The sequence below is a fragment of the Rhinichthys klamathensis genome, unplaced genomic scaffold (genome assembly GCF_029890125.1).
Source record: "Rhinichthys klamathensis goyatoka isolate OS25496 unplaced genomic scaffold, OSU_Roscu_1.1 h1tg000422l_1, whole genome shotgun sequence".
Classification (NCBI taxonomy): Eukaryota; Metazoa; Chordata; class Actinopteri; order Cypriniformes; family Leuciscidae; genus Rhinichthys; species Rhinichthys klamathensis.
Genome location: NW_026606920.1, coordinates 36762 through 64535, shown reverse-complemented (window position 1 = coordinate 64535; position 27774 = coordinate 36762). Strand labels below are relative to the sequence as shown.

The following is a 27774-nucleotide window of genomic DNA, read 5'->3' as shown; positions in this document are numbered from 1 at the left end:
TCCTGAGAAAGTATTCAGTTTGATTCATGTGTATAGTATGTAGGCACACAGGATTTAACCAGTTTATTCTTTTAAAGGTGCTTTAATGCTGCAAGCCAATAAATTGTTGCCAAAAAGTCACCTTTAAAGTAATGAAGCAAATACAACACGATCATAAAGGTTTATATTTTATTTACATAGTAAAATATTGTCTTTCAGTGCACTTTAAAACCTCACGAGCTCAAGATAACAGAAGCATTCACTGATTTTAATATTTTAATCATTTAAGTAGTGGGCTCTAAAGTGACTATTTTATAAGAATAACGGGTACATCAAATTAATTATAATGAAATGATGGGGTTCCATAGAAGTGACATTTGAAAGGAATGTTTGAGGGTTCTTTGCAGCAGTATGAACTTTATAGTGGAACCAATTATGGGCGGTGCTAGTGACGCTGACCCCGCCCCTTCTCTTAACCACTCCCACATATCTGATTGATGTTACTCAAGACAAGCAGCATTGAGATTTCGGCGACAGTGTCTGAAAGATGTGTAGCTCCTGAAAAACATGCTGTCCTCAGAGCACGCGATGTTTCTGTTTGCTGGGGTAAAATCTAACTGAAGTCTAGTTAAAGCGTCGGTGGAATCCACTGTTAAAAGACGGATTGTAGAAAAGCACGAGCGATCAACGAGACGAGATTTGCACGCGCTGCCGTAGGAGATCAGCGGACGGCTGTCTGAGATCTATTCAACAACATTTCTTTGTTTCTCCGTGTAATTCCGGTTTTCTTTCGTCTTTAATATGGCGAGCGATTCTCCGGCTCGGAGTCTGGATGAAATAGACCTCTCTGCGTTAAGGGTAAGTTGTGTCCTTCATTGAAGATGCTCATTGATGTGTTTTGGTGTTGCAGTTGCGCCGTAATGGCAGGTGCAACAATCACTACAATAGTAGTGTAATGAAATGAAAAATAACGGCTTAACGTACAGCCACAAGGCGTTTTTATTCCGACCAAAAGCGTTTTTCGTTTCTTGTTCAGTCGGTAAGGAGTCATTATGTGATCGACGGCTGGATTTATCAGATCAAATAACTGTTTTGTGAAACTTATTACAGATTATTGAAGAAAATGTCAACAAACTGATCCGGTTGATAAAATAACATCCCGTTGATCATGATATCGCAGTCTAATGAAGCCTATATGCAGGCATTTATTTGGCATTGTTTGTGTACATGTTGTAGCATGTAGTCAGTCCTATTAAAGTAGCCTCGCATGCCTGGTTCTCCGATTTGTTTTACCTGGACTTTTATGAATAAATGATTAATAAGAATATCCGAGATGAGGAAAAGTGATTTTTTTTCTTTCTAGAAGTCTAGTTCAAAACGCCAAGTTATATAAAAAAAAAAATGCAGTGTGTGGCTTTGTTGATTTATTACATTTTTGAAGCGAAAATGTATTGCAATCATCAGTACTAGTTATTTTCTCTGCACCTTGAATACAGCACAGTATGACTAAAGCTAGTGATCATTTTCCAAAAAGTTTTTAAACACAATTTTTTTAAACCAATATAAATTTGAGTCATGCACATCAAGTTTTGTAGATTTTTTTTTTTTAATAAGCCATGAATAAAACCTGAATAAAACATGCGTTCTCATAAAAAGGTCAAAATATTCTTGTCACATGACAACAAAATGGCTTCCTGCATGTCGGTTATGGCACACTGACTTTGAAACATTTTCAAATATGAGTCATATTTTTAAACAAAATTGATTCAATGCTGCAGTTTTTTTTGGACTGCTACACCACCAAGACACCTTTAATTTACCCCACAAAAAACATCACAAGTGATTTTCTGGTTCAGAAATTGAAAAGAAAACGCATTCATCACAGCAGAGCAATTGCATTGTAATTGTATTTAATAATAGTGCAATTTAGTAATAGATCTTGATCAGTAGCACATAATTTACTCATATCTGTTCTTTTATTCCACTGTTTGTTCAATGAAAACAAAATTGAACTTGCTGTGTGCTGTTGTAGGATCTATCTGTGTCCAGCCGGGAAACTGTGTGCCATATGCATGGCTTGATAAATGCTCAAATCCTTCATAATGCCACCAAATTACTCCCAGCATGTTTTCCTGTGACTTCTGAGTGGATAAACTGGGTTACTTCTTAACAAGGCTCCGGTTTTATGTGTCTCTCCTCGGATTATAAAAACTGTGTCAGTCTGTCTAATTAGTGTGTGCGTTGTCGTGTAGCTCAACTGGTTCAACATGCCACCAACACATCTTTAGATCATGGGTTTTGGTTAATGGTAAATGCACTGTCATTCTTATTAGTTAGTTATACACATCTGCTAAATTCATTCAATTAAGGGTGTACTAAAATCAGAAAAGTTCTTCCTATGCATTTTTTTTTGCATACAGACGACACCATTGATAAAACGATCCCCATTCACACGAATCTGCGAAAACGACAAGAAATGCTGTATTATGCATGCCAGGCCAGTAGTTGGCGGTGTGAAATGTTACGTGCCTATATACTGAACACAGAATATGCATGTGCATGACGTCACTTTTTTCCCCACAAATTTGCGTTTTTTATCATTTATACAAAGACAAAAAAAAAACAACAACTTGCATATGAATCCCATTTCCAAAAGTTTATATTTTCAGGCTCCCTAAACTTGTCTTGTAAATGAACTGCCATTAGTTGAAAACGGTGTAGTGTAAACGGCCCCTAAGTGTGAAAATATGTACTGTATATGTTTCATGACGAATGTATCTGATAAGTAAATTGGACAAGATATAAGTGGTTGGGCAGTTTAAGGATGCCCATATGGTGAGGCACAGTTTCACAGCAGTCATAAACCAATTACCCTGTGTGCTGTAGGATCTAATGAGCTAAAGGGATGCCCGTGAAGTGCTCTCCTTTCTCCGCTCGTGAGGCTAAGTAGCGCGTGGGATGGAAAGATTACTGCAGATAGCCCTTTGAGTGCTTTTGATTTGGACATCCATTGTCTGGTGCATTAGCTGCACCTTCACTGCCTTCTTCTCACACATGGATCTGTTTGCACATCCATGCATTCACACTACAAATCACATGGCGCTCCATATGTCGCTCACATTTTGAATGGGATTAAGTGTTAATCTCTGTTTTATACTAGCCCTGCACTCTGCCCTTCCCTGATGCAAGATGATATGTAGCTCCTCGCTTTTCACACCATCCTATGGAAGAATTGAGTTTTAAAGCCTGCTCACATCACTTCCTGACTGTCACTTTCTATCGGCAGAGCAAATGCAGATTGTTTTTATAAACACGCCTGATGCTTTGTTTTAGTTTAGATGAAACAGACATTCAGTTTCTGTTGCAACCTTATTTTTGCTGTCTGTCCAGAACCCTCATTAAATGTTTGTTTATAAAATATCAGACTTGCATCTGGAAATCAATCCTTTGCTTTTATCTTCCCGTTCATTTAAATAGTCAGTTGAGTGGGCTTTCGCATGTTGTGTTTGAGCTAGAAGGGAAATAGGTCACCCAGAAGCAGAGCGCTGACGTGCAGAGTGGGGAAACATTTCAGTGCAGCACATGCTCAGATGGGCCATTCATAAACACAGCACAGAAGAGGAGGTCTGTGTCCCACATACATGGGAGCGATGTTTGGCATCACCTGGTCAACCTCACCTAGTCCTGAGGGACGACATCTGAAAATGAGCTTCTGTGCTCTGACCACAAACCTTGAAATGAGATCCGTGCCCTTTTTGTTTGTTGTTTGGCCATTTTTAGCTCCAAACACAAGTAGCGAGGACCTTAGTTTGTCGAAGGGGTCATGTACCGCACGACGCCTGTGTTATTAGGCTTGGTTTTGATGCAGGTCACCAGAATAACCTTCGTTCACCCAAATTTATGAGGTAGTGTTTTTCTCGATGCAGACGAGGTTTATTTTATCATGGGTTTGACAGGCCTATGGGTTTAGAAAGAGGTTCTGTTCAGTCAGGCGTATCAAGACTCAAGGTTAAGTTCTTTTAAATAGGATATGGGTAAATGACATGATGCTAATCTGTTAAAAAGTTAGAGTAAAAAATGTGATGATGAAGTTTTCTTTTACATTTTCATAAATAAAGTCATGTGGTGTGACCAACATGCATTTTTGCTGAAAAAAAAGTGACACTGAAGTAATTCAGTTTTGCCATCACAGGAGTAAATTAAATTTTAAAATGTATTTAAATAGAATGAGTCATATACTATTAAAATGTATAATAACTGTAGATACTGTTTTTACTGGATTGTTGATCTAATTCTTTTATAAACATTAAATCATACCAACCCCAAATTTTTGAAGGGTAGTCGTGTTTAAAAAGGAAAATGATGATTAAGATGTGTACACTCAGGTGTTCACTTGAAATTCAATACCATATTAAACCAACATAACACACAAAGTACATTTCAATGAGCCTGCCATCTGTTAAATATTTTTTTTTAAAAATATAACCTAGCCTATTTAAATATTTTTTCCTGTTCTTCATAGTGGACACTCTTAAATGTCACAGACCCATTTATGATGAAACTGCTTGAATGGATCTGCGACGCTTAATGGGATTTAAAAAAAAAAGTATAATAAAGGGTTAGGCCTTAAGATCCTGCTTTCATTCACACATCCTCTCAGTTAGTCTCTATGTGCGTTCCCTTCATTCAGCAGCTCGGTGGGTTGAAGGAATAGTGCTGGGCCCAGCACTGTGAGGGCCAGGTGGTGCACCGTCTGCTTCGTCCTCAACTGACTTACGTACACTGCTCTCCATGTACAAAAATGTAGGAGAGATGTCAATAAAATCAAAGAGCAGCAGTGACAGAAGACAGCGTGGGCTCTGGTGTCCACCCTGGGTGTGTGCGGGTGTGCGCTTTTGAGTACCTCTGTTGTTTGTGTTGTTAGTCACTTGCTGTCACACCCTGGCACTCCAGCTGCATTCCATTACATGCCATTCAGCCTGAGGATGTCTTGTATAACATTATTTTTTATATACGTGGCACACCAAGAAAAGAAAGTGTGTAGTTTCTGATGATGGGCTGAACTGCCAGTTCTTACAAAGCCACATCGAGACACTTAAACTGAGGGGTGCGGAGAGCCGTCTCACCCCTTGCCCGGGATGCTAGTGCTGTAGTTGAAAGTGCTTGTGGGTTTTTGGGTGCAGTTAGCCTGTGCCCTGCAGCGTTAGCTGTTCTGAATCTCCCCTCCCATCCTCCATCTCTCCGCCACTCTGCCCTCCAGCAGACGTCCGCTGACCCATTTCCTGTCTTTACACTAGAGCAAATGTACACTTTCATTTAGTTTCAATTAGCTAGATGTATTTCCTTTTTTACGGTATGTTTAATAGACTGGCACATCTGTTTGCAATGCATCTGGCCTATTTACACCTTGACTTATGAGATTAATCTTATGGTTGCAAGAGACTCTTTGTTTACATCTGGTAGTCTGGTAGACTCATTCTCAATTGTGTCCACTGTGACTGATTGTGTTCCTGTGCGTGTCACGTACTACATCATTCAGTTGTTGCAAAAACTTTGTTGTATTTTAATTTGTGCAAATGTGCCGTTTTAGTCATCTCATGTTAGTCTTGCTCCTATTAACTGTATTGGATATGCTTCTTAAGATATGTGCCACTGCATGTTGATATCAGACATATTGAAGTACACATGACTTGTTGACTGTTAAGTGGTCTTGGTCTCATAGATGTCCTTCCTTACATGGTTTAAGAAAATGTGACTGTCTCTTGAGTGTATTAATGTGCTGTCATTAGCAAATGTTTGTAGATTAGTAATGTGTGGTTTATTAAGGAATTTCTATTAGTTTTTCAATCAGATTTAAAATATAAACAATGCATTTAATAGTAGTGGTGTAGAAGTACACAAATCAAGTACTTCAGTAAAAGTACAATGTACTCATTTTCAATTTTACTGGTAACCCTTTACAATAAGGTCTCATTTGTTAACATTTGTTAATGTATTAACCAACATGATCTAACAATGAGCAATACATTTGTTACAGTATTTATTAATCTTTGTTAATGTTAGTTAATAAAAATACAGCTGTTCATTGTTTATGACAACATTTAACCAATGTTAAAAAACACAACTTTTATTTTAATTTCATTCTTGGTTCATGTTAACTAAGCTAGCTATGTTGTAAAGTGTAAAGTGCAGATTGATTTATTGATGTGGGGTGTAATGTACTAGACACACAGATGGAGCTTAAATAGGTTACAGCTCAGTCTGACATTTTTATGCATTTTCAAGTAGCCACTAGCTAGCACTAGCCAATAAGGAAGATTATTCAGACAAGTTTTATTTTATTACCAAAACTTGTCATACACTGATAACAACCCTAATAAATGTGTGTTGACAAATAAACATACAGCATAAAAACACGTCAAACGGTAAAATGTGTTAACATTCTAAGAAGAACACTATGCAAAGTTGCAAACATGCTAGTTTGATATCATTTTAAACTACTATGGCATGGAAGATGCATGGGCATTAATTTCCGCTATTTTAATGTTATGTTTAGTTTTTACATAAAACCTACAGGTATCCATTCAGACGATAATACACAAATATGGACGTTACATTCAAGCATTTCATGCTTAAACAGCTCGCCCTTTTACAGCAGATTTAGTTCACAAACAACTGACAGTCATGACCTAAAGGTTTTCAATTACAATAAGAAAATCCTAAATTCGCTATTAGTAACTTATTGGTGCTTTTTGCGCCATCAGTCGCGTGCGAGGATCTCCCGTTCTTGGCTCATTTTGAGTCAGACTTGTGAATTGTTGACTGGAGACCCGATCTGGCCAGATCATTCGAATCAGCGAGTTGTTTATTGGAAAGCGGATGCAATAGGATTGGTCTAATTCACAAACGAATCGTTCAGTGTGATTTGCGAACCGATTTCACAGGTTAACTGAAAAGGATCAGCTCGTTCATGAATCAGACACAGCTATCGCGTCTCTGAGCAGATGACTATTTCTTCAGTTTAAAATAACAAGTAAAAGTTTAAAAACTGTTTTCTGAGATTTATCAGGACAGATGCTGCATTTAGGTGCGTCTGGTAAATTTGTACCTTGACGTCGGCCATTTGTTTTTATGATGTCAGTATTCAAGTCAGAACCATAACACTGAAGAATAAACAACACCAACATATTATATTGTGAACAATAAACCCAAGTAACTACATCTGAATTCAAAATGATAATTACACGCAGATTTATACACCGTATCAATCTTTATTCATTTAACCATGTCCATTTATGTCCATATCTTACAGTAAAGTCTCAAGAAATTACGACTGATTTACCAAAGAATAAATGTGCTGAACAAACAAATAAAAGACATTCACATAGATCTAGCATTACGATCCTTTGGAAGGTAATGTTATTTTTAGTCCAGTGATGCTGTATCACTCTTCTTTCCTTCTCATCTCAGTAACGCACCAGTGGACAGGGTCAAAGATGCAATGATGTAGAAATAGGCGTTGACCTGATTCTGCAGAGGCGGTCTCTCGTCGCACTATTACATCATAATGTGACAATCTGAAATGAGTTGTTTTCGGGGTTTCAAAGCTGTTTTTGGACTGAGGAAATTGAGTTCTGAAACTTACAGGATGTTTATATACTACAATGACCTCTTACATGTCAAAACATCAAGGAAAATTTGATCTCTCAATTCATGACCCCTTTAAGTCCTCCTCTACATTTATTTCCTACTGAATATTCTGTTCTTACCTAAATGCATTGCAGATACTGCTAAGTTTTAAGGACAGTTCAATAATTATGATCTGTTAATTGATCTTTTCTCTCTCATTACACACTTCCTTATGGCACTTAAGCGAATAGTAACTGAGACGTCACTGTGAAGTGTACCTCTTATGAGTCAGTTTTAAATAAGAGAGTGTCTGTCTCTTAATATGCTGTAATCAGTAAACTAGCAAATTTTTGTGTAGTGTTTTGCACCGATATAATTTTATTTAGATAATTTATAAATTTAGAAAATTTACTAATGTAAGTGTTGATTTGGCTTGAGGCAGCACTTCAGACTTGTGCTTGAGTTCATTGGGATTGACAGTATAGGATGTTAGCACAAATAGATGCCTGCCTACCTTGATTGGAGCAAGCTTTGGCGATCGAGATGGGACTTCAGAGCCAAAAGTTCATGCTATCACTGTGGTATTGATCAGCGGTTCAGCGGACTTCGCTCTCTCTGGGTGCCGTGTATTGATATCAGAACCATCTTCATTTGCCTTCTACATGACTCATTGGCCTGTGAACGCTGAAACATTGCTTGATCCTCCCTCCATAGACAGCATTATTTTATGATGCATCAGATGTTTGGTTGCAAGAAATGACAAATGAGTTGAATCCTGTGGGCAGATTGTGCAGGTGCTCTTTACAGGAATCATTAATGACTTGTATATTTGTGTGCAATGTGCATACACGCTCTCATAAGATTTAATTGCTTTGTTTTTGATATGTCTGTCAACTTTTTTCGGAATTTCAGAATTTGTGTAATGACAAACCGTCAACAGCAAGTTTTGAAGTTGTTAAAGGATTTATCACTCCAAAGTGAAAATTCTGACATCTACTCAACCCTATGAGAATCCAAGGTTTGCCATTCATGGTTTTAAATACAAAGTATGATTTTTTTTTTTTTTTTTTTTTTTTTTTTTTTTACTGAGACTGAGAGATTAAAAGTCCATTTCACAAATTCTGACTCTTCATATGAATCAAGTCTTTTGAAGAGACATAATTGCTTTTTCATGACAAACAGATTTAATTTAGGGTTTTATTCATATAAACATTGACCAACACATGGACCACATCACATTTACAATATTTTTTTTAACCGTCACATTTTTAGGGGTATAGACTTTCAGCGGAGGGACATCTCTCAGGTTTAAATCCAATGTATTATCCAAAAATAGACATTAAGAAAAAATTGATTGTCCGGAGTTGTTTGTTTGTACACATCCCCTCTCGGTATTTTTGCTTATTTTGTCACTCGTCAACTATATCTGCCGTGGTATAGCAAAATATGAACTATATGTAATCTGCATGAATAAAAGTGTGTTGTGCTCACATGTGCCTGGGCCTCAGCTCTTTCCCTCGGCATATCAAATATGGATGTAGACCGATAGATTTGTGTGTGGCAGAGGAATTCAGGCATTATGAAATGCTTGGAGCAAACAACGTCTATTGTAATCCAGAGCCAGAGTCAAGCAGACTGGTCATCCAGAAAATGAAGAGGAAAAGAGAGAGATTGTGGACACTCCAAACACCTGCTCTGAATGTTTAAAATCAGCTGCACCTCTTCCATATAAACTCTGATGCATGATGCTTTAAAGCGATAGTTCACACAACAATGAATACTGTCATCGTTTACTGTCACCCTCATGTTGTTCCTAACCTGTATGACTTGCTTGCTTTTGTGGAATAAAAAATTAGATTTTCTGAAGACCGTGCTGGTCAGTGGTTTCTGTGCAATGGGAACTGAAGCGTTCAAGCTTAAACAAATAAATATATAAAGTGGTCCACGACTCATGGACTCTATTCCAAATCTGACAGACTGAAATTATTTATTGAAAATCTTCCTTTCCAGTAAGCCGTTAAACCAATTCAGTGAGTCAACTCAGAAACCGAATAGTTTGATTCATCCAATTTATTTTCAGAATTTTGTGAACCGAGTGATTCTTTGAAAATGTCTAACAGTGAACTGAAAAGAATGATTCATTGAATAGAACTTTACTATTTGCTCATATAGGATTTGAATGAATAACAGGGTTTGGAACATATTATGACTGAGAGCTTATGAGTTTTAATTTTTGGCTAAACCATCCATTTAATACAGAGTTGTGGTAGGCAGCTGTTCACGTAGTAAATGTTGCAGAAGCGGCAGTTACAAGGGGAAAAAGTGTACATTTGCATAGGCTAATATTTAACTATAACGGTTGCTGCTGGTTTTCCTTGAGTTGCATCAACTGTGTACATTAGTTTCTGTTGTGCCTCCGCCTCTATAAATAAACGCCTTTCAGGCTGTCTTTCCCTTCCACTCAGCATAGTGCTGCCATGTTAGTTGTCTGTCAGGCAGGTCAGTTGGACGGTGGGAACCACAACACGGTATTCTGCTCATGTTTGCTTGAACAACAGAAACCTGAGGGATGTGCAAGGTTGTTAACTCCTCTCTGCCCATCACACTCTCACTGACAGTTTGCACGCTGACTTATTTTTTGTTTTTTTAATGAACCAAGATTGGAAGGTAGGGGGAATGTGCATCCTTCCTCTCTGAGAAGCAGGAAGGAGAAATAAAGAGCGAAACACATTTCCATAGACATTGTGACTGACATGTCTGCTGATGCAGCTGGAGAAAAGGGCTGTCTTGTCAGACAAAGCACAGGCCCAGCATGAGATGACTGAGGCGAAGGAGAGGGGGAAAGAGCCATGAGACCTCTGTAAAGAGAAGGGCTGAGTAAGGAAAATAGTCAAGACACCAGCTGTAGAATGAAACTATAAACCACAATAAATTAATCAGACAGAGGTGTGTTCTTTAGCATTCACCTATATGTATATACTGTACATTACAGTAACATTGTAAAATATTACAAGTTAAAATAATAATTTTCCATTCGGAAAATGTTTTTTTTTTTTTTATGTAATCTTTCATTTCATCTCAGTTCATTAATGTTTGATGACAAATGTTTACATTTAAACCATTAAAAAGATTAATTGTCATTTAAAACATTTGATTTTAGGTAGTTTACACTGAATTGCTCTTCTTTGACTTTAAACAGTAATTCTTGGTCGGTCAAGGCGAGTTGGCATCTAGGCTAGATCAAGAGAAAGTCATGTGTGGGTCTGAGAGCTTGCTCCCCCTGCTTGGTCTACTCATTCTCAGCGGTCATTGTCATGTGATCACAGCTGAGTTCCCCCATGCTTTTGATATGGTTCGATTTGGGATTGTGATCTGCTTAAAGAGCTTCTGCTACAAATGGCAGAAGCTCTTACAGACAGACATCTTTCAGCATTGACAATGAAGGTTGTTGAAGCAATTTAAACTAAGCTCTCTGTGTTTAGACCAACTTGGCGTGAAATTAAGTTTGGGAATGGCCATAAACACGATTTCTTTTCCCTCTGATGTAATGGGAACAACCAGCAGCCACTCAGAATTGACAGATCCAGTTTTTACCCTGAGGGATACTACCCTGAACGGCTAATATCACTCTGTATAAATAGTGCAATTTTAAAAATCCCATCTTATATTATATTATATCCCATATTATTTTGGGTAATATCAATAATCATCAATAGATGAGCTATTTTTGTCTGGTCTAAAAAAACAAATCAACAGAAAAAGAATAATTCTGTTGAATTAATGCCGGCAGCAGACCAGAGAGGAACAGGGTCAACACGTTGACTGAATTATCTAAGACAGCACGTCTGTTGATGTGGATTTAGGTGTTGCCAGAACAGAAAATGCAGAATGGTAACCTGCTGATAAAAGCATTGTTGGGCATTTGTGCAATATCCGATCCCTCTTTTTCTCACGTCTCATAGGTCGTGTTGTGGCACTGGTTTCCCAGTGGTCTCACATCCTCGGCTAACAGACAGGCCACATTTCCGATCAATTTAACATTTAGTTTCACAAGTGGTGTTGTGTGGACTATCTATGGTTGGCAGCTTGTGTGAACTACACTGCAGCTTTTTGCCAGTCAGCATAAGGACAAGATATTACTCATCTCCAGACTGCTAAACCATGTACTCTCCATCAGCTTTTTGTGTGAATTATAAGGTGCGTTTCGATTCACAAGAATTCTAGGTATTGTGCAATGTTTCCTACGCACTGAGCAGGGGTTATATAGAAATTTACTTAACAGAATTTTCTAATTTTCAGAACTATTGCTTTATCTACTCACCCTCAAGTTGTTTCAAATCTGTACGAATTTCTTTCTTCTGTTGAACACAAAGGAAGACATTTTGAAGAATGTCGGTAACCAAAGAGTTGATGTACCCCATTGACTTCTAAAGTATTTTTTTTTCCTACTATGGAAGTCAATGGGGTACATCAACTGTCTGGTTACGGACATACTTCAAAATATCTTCCTTTGTGTTCAGCAGAAGAAAGAAATTCATACAGGTTTAAAACAACTTGAGGGTGAGTAAATTATGACAGAATTTTAATTTTGAAGTGAACTATTCCTTTAACTTGACAAAATGTTCATTTAGAATGGCCTGCAACATCCTCAAACAGACAACGCTTGATGCAGATTTTGAGTGTATTGTATTATATGGTAATTTATACTAGTATAATATGATGTGTATATATTTTTATATATATATATATATATATAAAATACACTAGCATTCAAAAGTTATTCTTCAACAGCGATGCCATTGAACTTTCGTTTTGCAGTAGCTCTGTATAATTCTAAGACAAAATTTTAAAGATGGCTGCGCCCATGTTTCTCTGGCGCATAAGGTCTATTAAGACCAGGGTATGTGCGGTCTTTAAAATGAGTCACATTGTGTGGAGCACCACTCGTGTATACTAATGTGACGGTTGAGTTTTGTCTTAGTTTGAAGTCTCACCGTCTGTCAGTAGTTTTCACTGGAGCGGTAACAACAGAAAACATCCATACACACACACACAATGCTGATTTTATCCTTACAGCAATGTCATCTCTAAAAAAGATATCTCTCCCTTTTCACGTTGTATTGTAACCGCTTTCTGTCGGACAACGGTTGGTGATTGTGAGCAAGCTTTTGATGTTTAGGGTCACAAATGTGGTGTTGGGTGAAGAATGGCACAATTAAATGGCTTGTCCTTTCTGTCTGCATTGACTCTTTTATTTAGTGTTTTTTTATTTTTTTTATTTAGGTGTTAGATGGAGTGTTGGATTTGAATCTCACACTTGGTTGGGTGCTGCTCATGAGAGATTGTACACAGCAACAGTTGTGTGATGGAGGACACCAGGGGTTTTTGTGTTTGTGTGAGCTGAGAAGCAATTAACTTGCTGCTGGAAACAGTGTGTTGTTTATTAAAGTCAACATGGAATCACAGTTTATTTACTTTATGTGTTCCTGTTGTTATTGTGAATGATTCATCAGTGCACATTGTAATAAAACAACCTGTCTCCATTTATTTGCTATGCCTCTGCAACAACTCTCCTTTCTGGGTGATGTCAAGTCTTAATTTTGAACCCTTCCTCTACTAATATGAAGTCCATGCCCCCCATCTTCAGTTAGTTCCCGATAGATAAAAATCTTCTTTTTTTAGTAATACTTTTTCACTGTAGATACAGCGCATTACGTAAAATGAGTTGCGAGTAAAGAAATGTCACAAATACCTCAATTATGCATTATTACCTCAATTATGCAGTATTATTGACACCTGTGTGCTTGTACTTTTGCTGACCATAAACTCTGCTCTCTTTAGGACCCTGCAGGAATATTTGAGCTGGTGGAACTCGTGGGCAATGGCACATATGGGCAGGTGTACAAGGTAAGAAACTTTCATTGTATTTTTTGTAAATCACTTGTCCATAACAATTTTAGTTTGGACATAGCCAGTGAGGCTACACCAATTCCACTCTGCATGACACGGTCACCATTGACTTATTAGAATGGAAGAGAGCTGCATCAACATTCTGCTTAATATACATTTTTTTTGTTCCACGAAAGAAAGTCCTACAGGGTGAGCCTGTGAGGTTGATTTTTGGGTGAACTTTCCCTGTAGCCCAGAAATGAGCTGGGGATCTCCTGATAGAGTATTAAACAGTTCAGTCAGATCAGGTCCTTGCACAGCCCACCAGAACAGCATGCGGCCACAAAGCTGCTCCATGCTGCGGAACCAGGACATATGCTGGGGAGGAGGAGGCAAGAACGAATAGAGGGATGGCCATGAGATAGAGGGGGAAGCAGTGGAGGAAGAGAGATGAGAGTTGGCTCTGTGCCGGAGTTAGCAGATAGAGCCTAAAAGAAGTTCTTTAGTGGGTGGAATGTGATAAGAGAGTGTCTGATGTGCATGCGTCTCTCTTCGCCTTGAAGCTGCAGACAGACACGCACGTTAACAGATTTGTGGAGCGAGCCGATCTGTGCTCAGACGGGGAGGTGAATCTCTTCCGCTCTGCTTCTTTCTGGTCGCTTAGTGAGTCTCTCCTCTGTCGCTCCAGTTTGCCCTTCACGTCTCAGACATGCACAGCAGGTCTGAGTGCACAGGTGTGCGAGGATGAACCTGGGTTGGTGTATTATAAGCACATCTCATCCACTTCAGCTACACCTTTCTGCACTATCATTAATGTCCCTTGCTCTGGATCCATACGGCATGGGGAATTATTTTACCCTAGGTGTTAAAATGAGATAGGCCTAGACGAGGCCTACTGGAAGTGAAGGTCATTCAGTCCTTGTGTTTATGGAGGTAACTGCAAAATGCCATCAGCCCATCTAGTCAGTTTTTGAAAGTAAGAATGGCATGGTGATTCAGGGGCTGTGTGAGAGGGATTCGAACCTGTTCATGGAACTATCACTTACCCAATTGAGACCGGCATTTATACCATTGATTCAGTTTGCATTAGCGTAGAGTTTCTCTTGAAAAGGGATGTCCAATCCTTCTCCTGGAGGGCCAACATCCTTCAGTGTTTGGCTCCAGCACACCTGCTTGCATGTTTTAGTAATCCTAAAGACCTTGATTAGGTTCAGGTGTGTTTAATTTAGGCTGGTGGTGGTGACCCTCCAGGAGCTGGATTGGACAACCCCTGTTTATGAGCGAACTAAAGACTGATTAAACAAACAAGGGGTCATGCAAAGTCTGTTTAAACACCTTTTCAATTTTTTCATTTTGAGTACTAAGTCTCATTTCCAACCAATAACTTGGCAAAGCAGGGGTAGCTCCTGGATCCTTCAGAGTTCAGCTCCAACCCTTATCAAATACAGCTGTACTAGCTAGTGAAGGTTTTCAACATTTTCTTGAAAGTAACAGATAGGTGTTGGAACTGAAGTCTGCAGGAAGGTAGACCTCCGTGAGCAGTGTTGGCTACCCCTGTAGTAAAGAAATCTGTTTAGATTAGGGGTAGCTAACCTTGTTCCTGGAGGGTTGCTGCCCTGCAGAGTTTAGCTTCAACCCTAATCAAACATGCCTGAACCCGCTAATCAAGGTGTTCAGTATTACTTGAGATTAACAGGGAGGTGTATTACAGCAAGTTTGGAACTGAAGTCTGCAGGAAGGTAATCCTCCAGGAGCAGGGTTGGCTACCCCTAGTTCAGACACTTAATTTAAAAACTGTCGCTAAACCTAGCAGAATTTTTCAGTTTAGCCTCAGGGCAGGTGAAGTTGTCGCCAGGGCATTTATTAAAATGCTGTTGGCTCAAATTCTGGTGCTAACATGTATTGTCCTATTGTTTTGAGATTGTATGCTGTGTAAGAAAGCTTAGGACGCTCATTTCGGCTGTCCACAGGCAGTCGATGTAAGATCTGCCAGACACAACCTCCAGTGAGCACCTTTCATCGTCTCATTCATAATAGAGCAGCAGCTCCTCCAGTTCTTGGAAAGACAGGTCCGCAGACGTATCTACCTTTCCTACACTGAGACTGAATTTTGGTGTGGGTCACTAATTCCATTCTGTCACATCCAGTTTATAATGAAGCCATCTCTGTTTTTCCCGTTCCTCCATCTCTGTCTGTCTTTTTATCTGAGACTCAGAAATACGCTGGTTGGTCAGACAGGATCTGATTTTACTGTAGCTGAATTGGATGCTACTTAATAGGTTTGTAGTTGGTGTCTTTTTATAGACCCTGTCTGTTCATAGCTTATACTATGCTTCTTTTTTTCTCTTAGCACCAGGACAGCTGTAGTTAGTGGTCTCAAAGAAAACTAAAAATGGGACAGCAATTTATTATCCTGAGTTAGGCTGACGGAGTTCAAATATTGGGAGACAAAAAAAGTGTATTCATTTTACAGAAACTGATGATGATGATAATAATTTATTATTATTATTTCCTTTTTTTTAAAGTCTCCTTATTTTTTTCCTCACATCTCATAGGATGTTGTGGCAATTCTTTTTTTGTCCTAAACATCAGAATAAGAGATCTAGGGTTGTATACCCTTTTGCATAGCTCTCAACAGTGCTGTCTACTTAGGCCTGCTCTGCCCTACAAAAGCAAAAGACCTTAACTCGCTAGAGTGTGGAACTGAGAAAAATGACTTTAAAGATTTTTAGTTGTCCCGCCAAATTAATTATAGGTAGGACACTGAAAATCTGGCAATTAGATGTTTAAGTAATGAAAATTATCTACATAACAAAATTTTGAGCTCAAACTTGACTTTTGACCACTATTTTAAAGTTACTGTACTCTGCCTTTGTATTGTCAACAAAAAGTGAGAAGTCATGCCAAGGCAAAAGCCAGTAACTTCCACATTATCAATATTTGGTTGCTGATCACCATTAAAAAAATCATTATAGTAACACCTGAATAAAATCTAGTGATCATGGCATTTATTTTGTATAATTTACAATTACCTAGCCTTCTAGTTATTGTGCTTTGGTTGCATTCTGGTGGTCCTATTAATACATTAGACATGACACAATACCTCCATAGCGGTAAAGACTAAAGAGAGTATCTTCAAGTGGTACCGAGTGGCATAAGACTTGCTAAACACGCGTTATAATGTAATGTAATGATCACGATAAAACAGATCCTCGCGCACATTCGACCCGGAGACTGTTTATAGCGGTGCGTGGATCTGAAAGACGAATACTTTCACAGGCGTTTACCGAGATTCGTGTTCGAAGGTGTCACGATCCGTTCACGAAAAGTAGCCTATAATGCAGTGCTTTACCCCTTAAGGACTCAGTAGGGAGCGCGTTCTGGACTACTTAGACGACTAATGCATTTATAGCACAACCTTCTGTGTTCTGCGTCTTTTCAGTATGCGTTGGTTTCAGCTGTCTGCCCTAATATTGTGCGTGCACTTCGCTCGTCCCGCGGATTTATTCCGGACGCTGTGTTTTGTATGCATGCTTTTAACAGCTGTTCTGATGTTGTATGCACCAGCACTTCTTGCTTCATTCTGCTGTATGCGACAATATAACCTTGTTGCTTCATTATCACTCTGTGTCTGTGATATTAGTCCCGCGTCGGCTCGACCGTGTTCAAGGCGGAGCTGAAGGCGCCGGCGAAGTTTTGGCACTCTGCCAGCTAGATACATGATTGTTTCAACTAGGTCCGGTACCCGAACTGGGTGAGGCGGGGCTTTAGTTCTTTGTTGTATTGACCTGCTTCGGTATGTGTAAGATTTTTCTGTCAACTCTGCATATATCCTTCGCGATCGATATCGCACGTTTGTCGATGGAGCGGGTTAAGAGCATACTAAATGTTCTGACCGCATTAGTGCAGGACAAAGCTCTGATGATATCAGAAGTTACAGGGACGGATGGTAGCTGTACAAAGTACACAGGCTACATCGTAATTTTAATTTTAATGGAGAGTAGCCTAAAACAAAGGCAGAACACCGTATAATCTGATAGGTAGCATTATTTGATAGAACGCCAGCACCGTAACTTCATATTGACGCGCGGCTAAACAAAGACAGAGTGCCGTAACTCGATATGAGCGTTCCAAAACTAAGCCAAAGAGCCGTAACAACAGTTACGGTGTTCTGCCTTGGTTTCTCATGGGCTTTTGGAAGTTACGGTTAAGACAAACCATTATTTTCTCGAAAAAACAACGGAATTGACTCAAGATACTTATCCACATGATAAAGGAGGTCTTGAATGTGCCAAAAATATCAACTCATTTTCGACCAAAAACGAAGTTACGGTCTTTTGCCTTTGCACGGCAGTGCTGCCCTGTCCAAAGTGTTGACACAGAAGAGGCTTTAGGTCCCCACTTGGCTCAGGACAGCTTGAAGGAGAATTGAAGTTTAGTTGATGTTGAGGAGTTTGTTTGCCTTAAGATTTTCAGCTCTGCTTGGGACAGTACTACTTTTGTTGCAGGAGAAGAAGCTCTTTGGACAAAAAGAGATGTGGGCTCTTCTGAAAGTGGCTCAGTAACTGCAGTGGCTCACCTGAGAGCAGAATCCTGGTGCTCTCGAGTTATTTTGGATGACATTGACCTATTTTTGGCTTTGCTGCTGGATAAAAATATCTCTATCTAAATGTCTTGTGCAGTAGAGACACCTTGTCTGAGCAGAGGCACCAGCTCTAAAGATCTGTGTAGAAAAGCTCTCAACTCCTTTTCTTTTTTCCTTTTTTCTTTTCTATTCTTCTTTATTTCTGTCTTACTCTGTCACAATATGTCATGTGGTAATCAGATTAATGCCTGCATGTTAATATTTCTAAATCTTGTTCGAAGTGCAGTCACGAAAAATGCGGTCTATGTAAACTTACTTTTTTTTTGCAAGCAATGGACTTTCATTGAACTTATGATTTGAGATGATACGAATCTTGTTGACTGTCTCATGTCTTTCACAGATAATCAGGGAAATGTCAACAGTCATTTGTTAAACCAAGCATCACCATGTCAGGCTTATTGCATGAGAATCTCATTTACATCTGTTTGTGAGCAGTCTAGATAAAATTCCAGCATTACATTTTTATTTATTTATTAGACCATTATAAAGCAGTTTTACAATTCCCCTTTCCCCATGCACGTAAGAGCCTTTGAAACAGGTCAGAATAATGCCCGTTGAAGTTGAAATAAACCGTCACATTGACTCATGGGATAAAATCACTTCAGAGCTCATGCAGTGATGATCCTGGGTGGAGCCACATTACCAGAACTGAACGTTTTTGCCTTGTTGTTGTGTTGTCACTGATGGTGACTCAGATTCTTACCGAGCTTGTATATCTGTGTTGGTTTCGGGTCTGTAGGGTGATGTCTGCTAATCACATGACACAGAGACTTTGGTCCAGATTCCACAACACTGATGTCATGCTAATTTATGGTGTACCCTTTGTTGAATAATTAGATCTGTTTATCCAAAGACAGAAATCAACATATTATCTTTCTCTTTGTTCTGATTCAGCCAGTAATATTTTGTAATTTTCAACAACATTTTGGATACCACAATCTTTATATAAAGTTGCAATTGTTTACTTTTTCCCAAGTAAACAATTCTTCAGAGTTGTATGTAATCAATCAAGACAGGTAAAGCCAGCAAAAAAAAAAGAAAACAACATTTGTTAAAAACTGTCATTATGTCCTGACAGTAGAATATGAGACAGATAATCTGTGAAAAAATCAAGCTCCTCTGGCTCCTCCCTGTGGTCCTATTGCCATGAAAGGAAAAAGACCGATGACGATAAAGTTAAACAAGCGAAAAAGAAAGAATTAGACAGAGCCCATTGACTCGGTGTCAAAACTCTTGCCGCGTAACATGTAGATAAAATGTCACGCACTGTGCAAAGCAACAATTGAAACCTGCTAATTCACTGGCTTGTCATGTTGCTGAAATAATGTACTAGCACACCTTATCTAGCATTAGGCCTACATATCGCTAGAATAATTACTTTCATACTGTTACGTTAGTTACCGACCGTTATATTATCTTGCTAGTTATTTATAACTTCTAGAAAGGGTGCAACGTTATAAAGTTGCATTACATGCATTGCAAAATACGTAATGATTTGAGGACCAAGTTTGTACTCAAAGTATGGGCAGGCCATAGTCAATGTAAAGCATATTGTTGATGTTTCGTCCCTACTAGTGAATGTGCCGTAACTGTTTATCCGCCGTCATCGGTGGCCCCGCTTAGTAGCCTGCGCGTTCACGGCAGGCTTCGCTGTGGAGGACGAGCTGTGGAGGGAGGGCTGTAGCGCAGCAGAGAGCAAGGGGGTGGGACCTGTAAGTTGTGCTTGTTCAAATTTTCAGGCTAAGTCAACATTTTCTCAAAACTCCCTACTGCAGCTTTAAAACAATAGTGCAAATATTTTTAATATATCTGACAGCAGTATCAAGTGTTCAAGTAGACATTCAGAAATAAAAAAAAAAAAAACTATCAGATGCACACATTTGTTTTAGATTAAATCCTATTTATTTAAGAACTAAGATCATTAAACATGTTCAATTTCAGTCACGTTTTGTCATCCCAAGAAGGAAATTGTAAGCAAATATAGAAAAGGATTAACTGACATTTTTTTAAGCATGTCTTTGTATACATTTTATTCTTTTGTAAATATATTTTAGTTTTACAGCTAATCCTACTTAAAAAAAAAAAATTATTGTATGAATCCAATTTCGACGTAATTTTACATGGGTTCTTAAGGCATATTGTATGTGTATTAGGCTTAAGCCGTAAGTGGAAAATTAAGCCATTCACAATTTTTTTTTTTTTGACAATTAATTCAGGCAAAATTACAATTGTAAGTAATGTTGATTGGATGCTTACAGAGTTTAACTCTATGGTTCCCCTCTAGTCTAGGCCCAACTTTGTGCTTAACATCCTAGTTTAAAGCTGCTGACAGACTGTCAGTATTCAAGTAGCATTAGCAGTCAGCCACAGGTCACTTGATCTCACCATGCTCCGTTAACGTCTGTGAACAATGTGAATCTGCCATAGCTTGTTTCACAATGGTACATGTTTTAATCAGATTAGCAATATCTAATCTTACACTATAATGCTCAAGCAGTCATATGATTTTGTAAGTCTGGAGCAGTAATATTTTGACTTGACAGTGACACTGTTTCTGAAACCAGCTCTGCTTTGGTATGACTCTTGATGAATCATAGGTGAAGCAAACATTCACATGCTGCATTTTGAAATAGTTGTCTCAGTGTCCGTTTGTTTTTGTGTGTTTTCGAAATTTCCACACTTTGCTGGTTATAATTACATTCCAGAATTACATCAGTAATATAAAAACTGCTATGTGCTAGTCATAATGTCCTATGTTGCCCTCTTAATTTGAGTGTTAATATGCTGCTAAACATGCCTAAATGTTTAGATTAGTGACATTTTAGAGACTTAATATTAACCTTTTTTTTTATATTCACTGATCAATCATGACCAGATTAAACATTTGCCTAATTTTATTCATCTTATTTTAAATTTTTAACATGGTGGGGTGTGGTTTGTCATGCCTATACTTGTCCCTGACAAAAACCAACTCTTGAAACAAAGTGTCCTTGCTAAATCACCAACCGGATGGTTTGCAGTCACCTAAAGAATGACATTTGGGCTAAGGGAAACCAAGTAGTTGTTTTTCTGGCACGTTTTCTATCAGAACCGTGCCCATACAGGATAGGGTGTTCTGCCCGTGTCGTTAATAACAGTTGTGCATACTTGTGTGATTAAGCATGGCGTAATTATAGCAGTTTTAGAAACGTTTGCACAGGTACGAGAAATGACACAAAGTAGAGCACTGTGAAATTAACTCCCCTCCCATCATTTGATTTCCTTAAACACTGCCAGTCAAAAGTTTGGACTGCTTTGACTGAATTGGAGTAGCTGACATAAAATACTTTAGTGAGGTTCACATGTCCTGTGGTGTGGATTTGATATACTCAATGTAAAACAATTTAAACAGCATTTTATAATTATTAGGCATCCAGCTTTTATGAGATCAAAACATTATGCATCAACTACCCAATTCATATTTATCATGATGTAACCTTTTGTTCTGAAGGGTAGTGCTCTGTTTAGTACTTCTATTAGTTTTATTTCATAAAGTAGATCAGCTTTTGACTAGTAGTGTATGTAAAGTTTTTAAAAGACTACAATTTGAAGGATGTTACACCACACTCACGATCATCAAGCTGCCAGACACACAAGACAAAAGATCTCAAAAAATAAATAAACTGTCCGCAGACTTAAATCCTTTAAGCAAATTTAATCCAAGCTTTCGGTCAAAAGACCATCCTCAGGGCATACAGACAATAAATGTATCAATCAATTTAACTGTGTTCAAACACATCAGGACAGTCAACAGTGATTACCAACACCTGCGAAAGCCAGGTAGGAGAGTTGTAGTCCAATAGTGGGAGTTGAAGTTTTCTTTAACCTATATACTGAGTTATCTAGGTAATTTACATATTTACTCCCCATAGTGAAAATCCCCAATACAAGAAACAAACATAAATACACATATACAAAAATACAGGCGCATATATATATATATACATACATACATATGCTTGCTGCATAAGTGCATGGAGACTGCAAGAACATCAGTGAAAACTTCATAAACTGCAGTATTCAAGACTTATAAAAACAGTACAGCTGTGACTATAGCATGACACTCATGTCGAAGTCCACATTTAAACCTTTAGGATGTAAGGCATCCAAAGTGTGAATCCAGTAAAGTTCCCTTTGGCATAGCAGTTTATCAATATTGCCACCTATAGGTATTGTAATCTGCTCAATTCCCTGAAAGCGGAGAGAAGAAACTGAATGAGCACACTGTAAAGTGACAGGCCACAGGGTAGTTAGGGTCGGCACGTCTAAGGCCTTGTCCACACGGACACGGGTATTTTTATAACCGCACGCTCTGACATCGCAAGGCAAAAACCCTGGTTTCACGGTCTACACGACAACACTGTTACCGGCGTTTCTGAAAATCCTCACCCTGGCAGGGGTTTTCGAAAATGTTCGGTTTCAGTGCGTTTTCGTGTGGACGAACGGCCGAACCGCGTAAAAAAAGTCACGGTTATAAAAATACCCGTGTCCGTGTGGACAGGGCCTAATAGAGCTTTCATGCTCACTGATCCTCTGTTTTAAACTGCGTGTGGTCTTTCCCACATACACCATGTCACAAGGGCATCTTAAAATGTAAATAACATTCTTAGTTTTACATGTAATAATGCCCTTCACATTGTAGCTCTTACTGGATCTGGGATGTTTAAAGTTATATGTATTGCGTGTATTATTACATTGGGCACAATTCCCACAGGGATAGTTACCATCCCTAAGGGGTGTTTGGGTAGGAGTTGATCTTATACATGCTTTAACTAACCTATTGCGGAGGTTCTACAATTTAAAAGGCCTGACCTATGAGATGAAATGAATGTTCCTAAAATTGGTCTGAAAGCGCTTCTGGGTGGATTTCTTCTTTATGTCCCCCTCTCTCTTGGTGTGGTCTAATGCTGAAACATCCTTCTAGACAGTCTCATTGTATTTATATCATCATGGGGGATAAAATTTGCAGTTAGATTTATTAGCTCTGGCCTACAACCATCAATCTTGCACTTTCAAAAAAACATTTAATCTCGTTCTCATTCTGTCCTCCTCTTTATAAGTTAATTCCCTTTATTCCACAGTTCTCAGAAGCAGAACTTCTGTCCTTCTAATACATATTTCTCTTTTCCTTCATCTGACTTTCTTATGTGGTTAAACGCGCTACTACTTTTATATATAGTGATGTCGAATCGCTAAAAGTTCCGAAGATAGAAAAGATTGTTAAATCTGAATAATTTAAAGCTCTCCCTCCGAGCCCGCTGAATATTTCATGGGGCTTTTCAGTGCTGAGGTTCTGCTCTAACACACATATTTGCTTGTGTATGTTGCCTGTTGCTAAAATTCTGCTAGAGGGAATGATGAGCTCATGCGGGGAAGCCTTGTTAATTACAATTCTTACCCTGTAAATAATTCATGCCACGATAACATGGGAGAGGCGGTGGAGAACAACGAAGACATGGAGGAACTGAAGAGGAGGTGGAGGAAGAATGTTAGTTTTGCTGCCTTGGTTTAGTTTGTGTCTAACTATAATGTGTTGGAGGCAGCTCCCTGGGGGTGCGAAGGCAAATGAGGCATTCGTGGTGTTGGAGGCAGGCCTGTGATGAGGGGTGATTAAGCTGCCGATTGCCCCACTGCTACAGTAATTAAAGCAGCTCGCTATCTCTGTTGTGCTCTGCTATTTGCCCATTCATGGAAATGCATGACTGGAAGAGGAAGAAGTCGTTTTAAACAGCCCGAGCTCCTCTACCCCCTCACCAACAGGTCCCTGAATGACAGATGGTGTGCATCCTGGCGTTTGCCCGCAATGCTCTAAGCGCTCGGGCATGAGGCAGTGCTTCTTGTTGGCATGTGAGTTCCCTTCTCCGCCTATGGAAAAACATTTCCTAATCATGAATGAACAAATCTTATACTTCCTTATTGGTGCATAACTCATGAGTGGTATTTTAATTGACAGTAATGGTGAACTAATCTATTGTTGTCCAGGAATTAGGCAGAAGCCTTATGGAATAAAGAATGCATGTATTTATCTTCCTTATGGCAGTGTGTACCACCTGCTCCCCCAGCATGCTTTATTATTATTTAAATGGCTAGATCGCATATCGCGCTGAAGATTAGAGGCAGATTAAAAATGAATATGTAATCATTTTATCCATACCCTTCATGATCGACCGCTTTCATTTGCTGATTTGGAAGTGTGGATCAAGGAGATTGTATGTATTTTTTTTTTTCTTTGGTCTGATCTGATATCCTCACCTCCTTTGCCAGCACAAACTTTAAAGCTCTACATTTGATAGATGTCTAAGCTCTTTTGAAGTCAAATACTGTTTTGAAACAGCTACAATAAACTAAGGCTACACTGTAAAACATTTTTTTTGTAAAATAACGGTAAAAAGTCTGGCAGCAAAGTTGCCAACCACTTACCGTCAAATTACAGTAAAAAAACTTAAATTATTTTACAGAAAAATGTTGTTTTTTGAAAACGGATATTTACCGTAAATATTTTCTGTATTTTTACAGTCAAACTGCTGTAGAAAAAAAAACAAATCTCATAAAAAAAATGTCTGTTGAATGTTAAACGAATGTATAAATCTGTATAAAAACTTACAAATATTGCAGAAATACCTTAAAATTACATAATTAAAACAAAGACTTCTGTTTTAATACAGTATTATTTGGTATATTTTTAGGATAATCCAATCCATCTACAAAAACTCCTTGTCAAAGTAAAGACTTTTCTATGTAAAACACACAGAAAATGTTGTATAATTACCTTCAGATACCCTAATTTAAAGCCTAATACCAGTATATTGATCGATTTAAACTTTTATTTTATGTCATTATTCAATCTATTTACAGTAAATTCCTGTTAAATATTGGTTTTATCCTGTACAAAAAAACAAGATCTTGTGATATTAAGTTTCAGAAACATATTTTTAACAGTTATTGCTTTATTAAAACATTATTTGACAGTAATTACAGACACATCTCCAATAAATTTACAAGCTTTTACCATTAATGTATGCAGGTTTACTTTATATAAACATTATTTGACAGTAATAACAAGCAACTCTCCAATATTTCTACATGTTTACCATTCAAAATAAGGGGGTTTACTTTATATAAACATTATTTGACAATAATTACAGGCAACTCTCCAATATTTCTACATATTTGTACCTTTAATGTATGGGGCTTTACCTTCTATATACTTTTAACATCAATGTATGAGGTATACTTTATATAAACATTGCTTTATACTAATTAAAATCAACTTTCCAATATATCAACATGACATTTACTCAATGTATGGGTTAACTTTATATACACATTAATAGACAGTAATTACAAGCATTTCTCCAATATATGTAAAAATACACATGTTTATTTTATGTAAACAATATTTGATAGCAATTACAAGCAACTGGCCAATATATGTACATACTTTTTCCATTACGGCATGGGGTTTACTTTAAAATGCACATAGGCTAAAATGCACATAAAATACGGTCAAGTCCTTCAGTCAAAAAGTTCTTTGTTCTTAGTTCAGAAGCTAAGTTCTTTCCAGTAACAAACAAAGTTAATATATAATCAGTATTAATATACAGATGTGAATGTGCATGCTAAAAAAGTTCATTTGGCAGATTGATATTCACCCACGTCCTTTCAAAATTCCAACGATGGCTATGATCCTCTGTAGTGGCTCTCACCAGGCATTGTCCTGAAAAATAGATAAGATGTATCATGCTTGTAAAAATCGCCAGAGCAGAGCCATTAGGTTGCCCCCTAACAATAATTGCAGTTTGGAGCTTAAATGAAAATTGAACTGTATGCGTTGCGACGTTCGTCTATTATAGGACAACTTAGTTGGAATAAACGAGCAGACACTGATTAGCTACTTGCTCTACGTTTATTTAAAATTAACAGCAAGACGACTAGAAGTGAATGTGCTTTCCATTAAATGAATCACACACAGTTAACAAATCCTTAAGAAAAAAAAAAAAACTTTGTGTGATTTATTTAAAACAAAACACGTTCATTGCACAGTAAACAAACCCTTAAAGGAGAACTCCGGCGCAAAATGAACCTTTGGTCTAATAACACATTGGTACCTAGTCAACCGTTCTCTGAGATTTGTTTTCATGATAATCGAATGTAAAGAGTTTTATCTCTAAAAACTGTTTAGCGTATAACGCTAGTAATGGGGGCATTTAATAAGTAAAAAGAAATCGCTAGTTAACCCTCTGGGGACCAGAGTGTTTTTGGGGCCCTTGGGATGTTTTGACATGCACTGACATTTGTGCTTTTTTCAGTTATTTATAAACATGTTAATGGCAAAGGTGTAAATTCACTCTATATAGCACAAACTTGGCTACCATGATGAGTGAGCAACATGTATGTACATGTTTGTATTTTTAATAGAATAATGTTTATGCGTGGTTATTGAAAAAAATAAAAATGAAAGTTGCTGAAATAAGACCACAAAACACATATTGATTATTTCTTCACAAGACTTTTGAAAATTGTATCACATAGCCTAGAATATTTGCTCCAAAACTATGTGAGAATCATCCTGACTACTCATTCAGATAAGTCAATAAAGTCTTTTACATTTTTAATGACGTGTTTTGTTTGAGAAAGCTTTATGCGAGGAGGCGTGGTCTCTCATTAATATGTGTGGAATTTCACACCTGAGAAAGACAAAGACCCTCCCCATAATGGCCCTATTAGGTGCTATCAGGCCATATCATTACAGGAGCCTTGCACAAAGAATGAGGAGATTTAAAAAAGAATGGCTTTTAGATTGTTTGGATTTATATAAGGAAAATACAGGGTGCATAAGTCTGGACACTTCTATCACACACCCTTCACCGTATAGACATGGTTTTATTTCAGTTCAAAGTTCAAAGTTAGAGTTGGAAACATCTTGAAAAGAAAATTGTCTTTCTCCATAAATGTCTTAGTTTGATCATACATATTTCAAAGTTGAGGATTCATTATTTTGATAGCTTGAACAAACACTAAAACATCTTAGTTGATTAGTTTATTGACAAAACATACTATATATTTAACATATGAGCAGAAACTCCTAAAAAAAGCTTATTTGATGTCTATTTTAGAGTAAAAACTTTATCCAAAACGAGTCAACGAAATGTTATTTAGTCTGTAACAGTGCGTATCTGTGCGTTCATTCATTCATTCATTCACACACACACACACACACACACACACACACACACACACACACACACACACACACACACACACACACACAAACATGATTCACATTTAACAGTACGCTATTTTTCCGTTTACAGACACTACGTTATTCTATATCGCGATTAGAACAAAGCACTTGCAAAAAACACTTACTTCTCAGCTGAATCTGTTCATCCTCGCAGTGAAAATAAACCCAGTGGTAAATGTCCCAGGATTGTTCCTCATATAGCCGCGCAAGACGACAGTAGATTAATCTGACTAAAAAATAATGTGTGTTTTCAGAGTTTATGGGCGTTCACGCGTCTCAATGTGTTGCTTCACATATTTGCGTTTGAATAGCGCGTGCTCTCCGTGGGCGTGTCACATTACCAGGGATA

At 38.0% G+C, this 27774-nt stretch overlaps 1 protein-coding gene across 1 annotated transcript in view; it reads left to right on the top strand.

The window, feature by feature from the left end:
* Positions 1 to 477: 477 nt before the first annotated feature.
* The window catches only part of LOC130070979 (traf2 and NCK-interacting protein kinase-like), a gene marked incomplete at its 3' end in the record, with an annotated part of 59051 nt that continues 31754 nt past the window's right edge, over positions 478 to 27774 (top strand). Inside the window, exons 1-2 of the mRNA XM_056235584.1 lie at positions 478 to 837; positions 13450 to 13515. Coding sequence (XP_056091559.1) covers positions 781 to 837; positions 13450 to 13515 — 123 coding nt within the window. The remainder of the gene's footprint in view (positions 838 to 13449; positions 13516 to 27774) is intronic.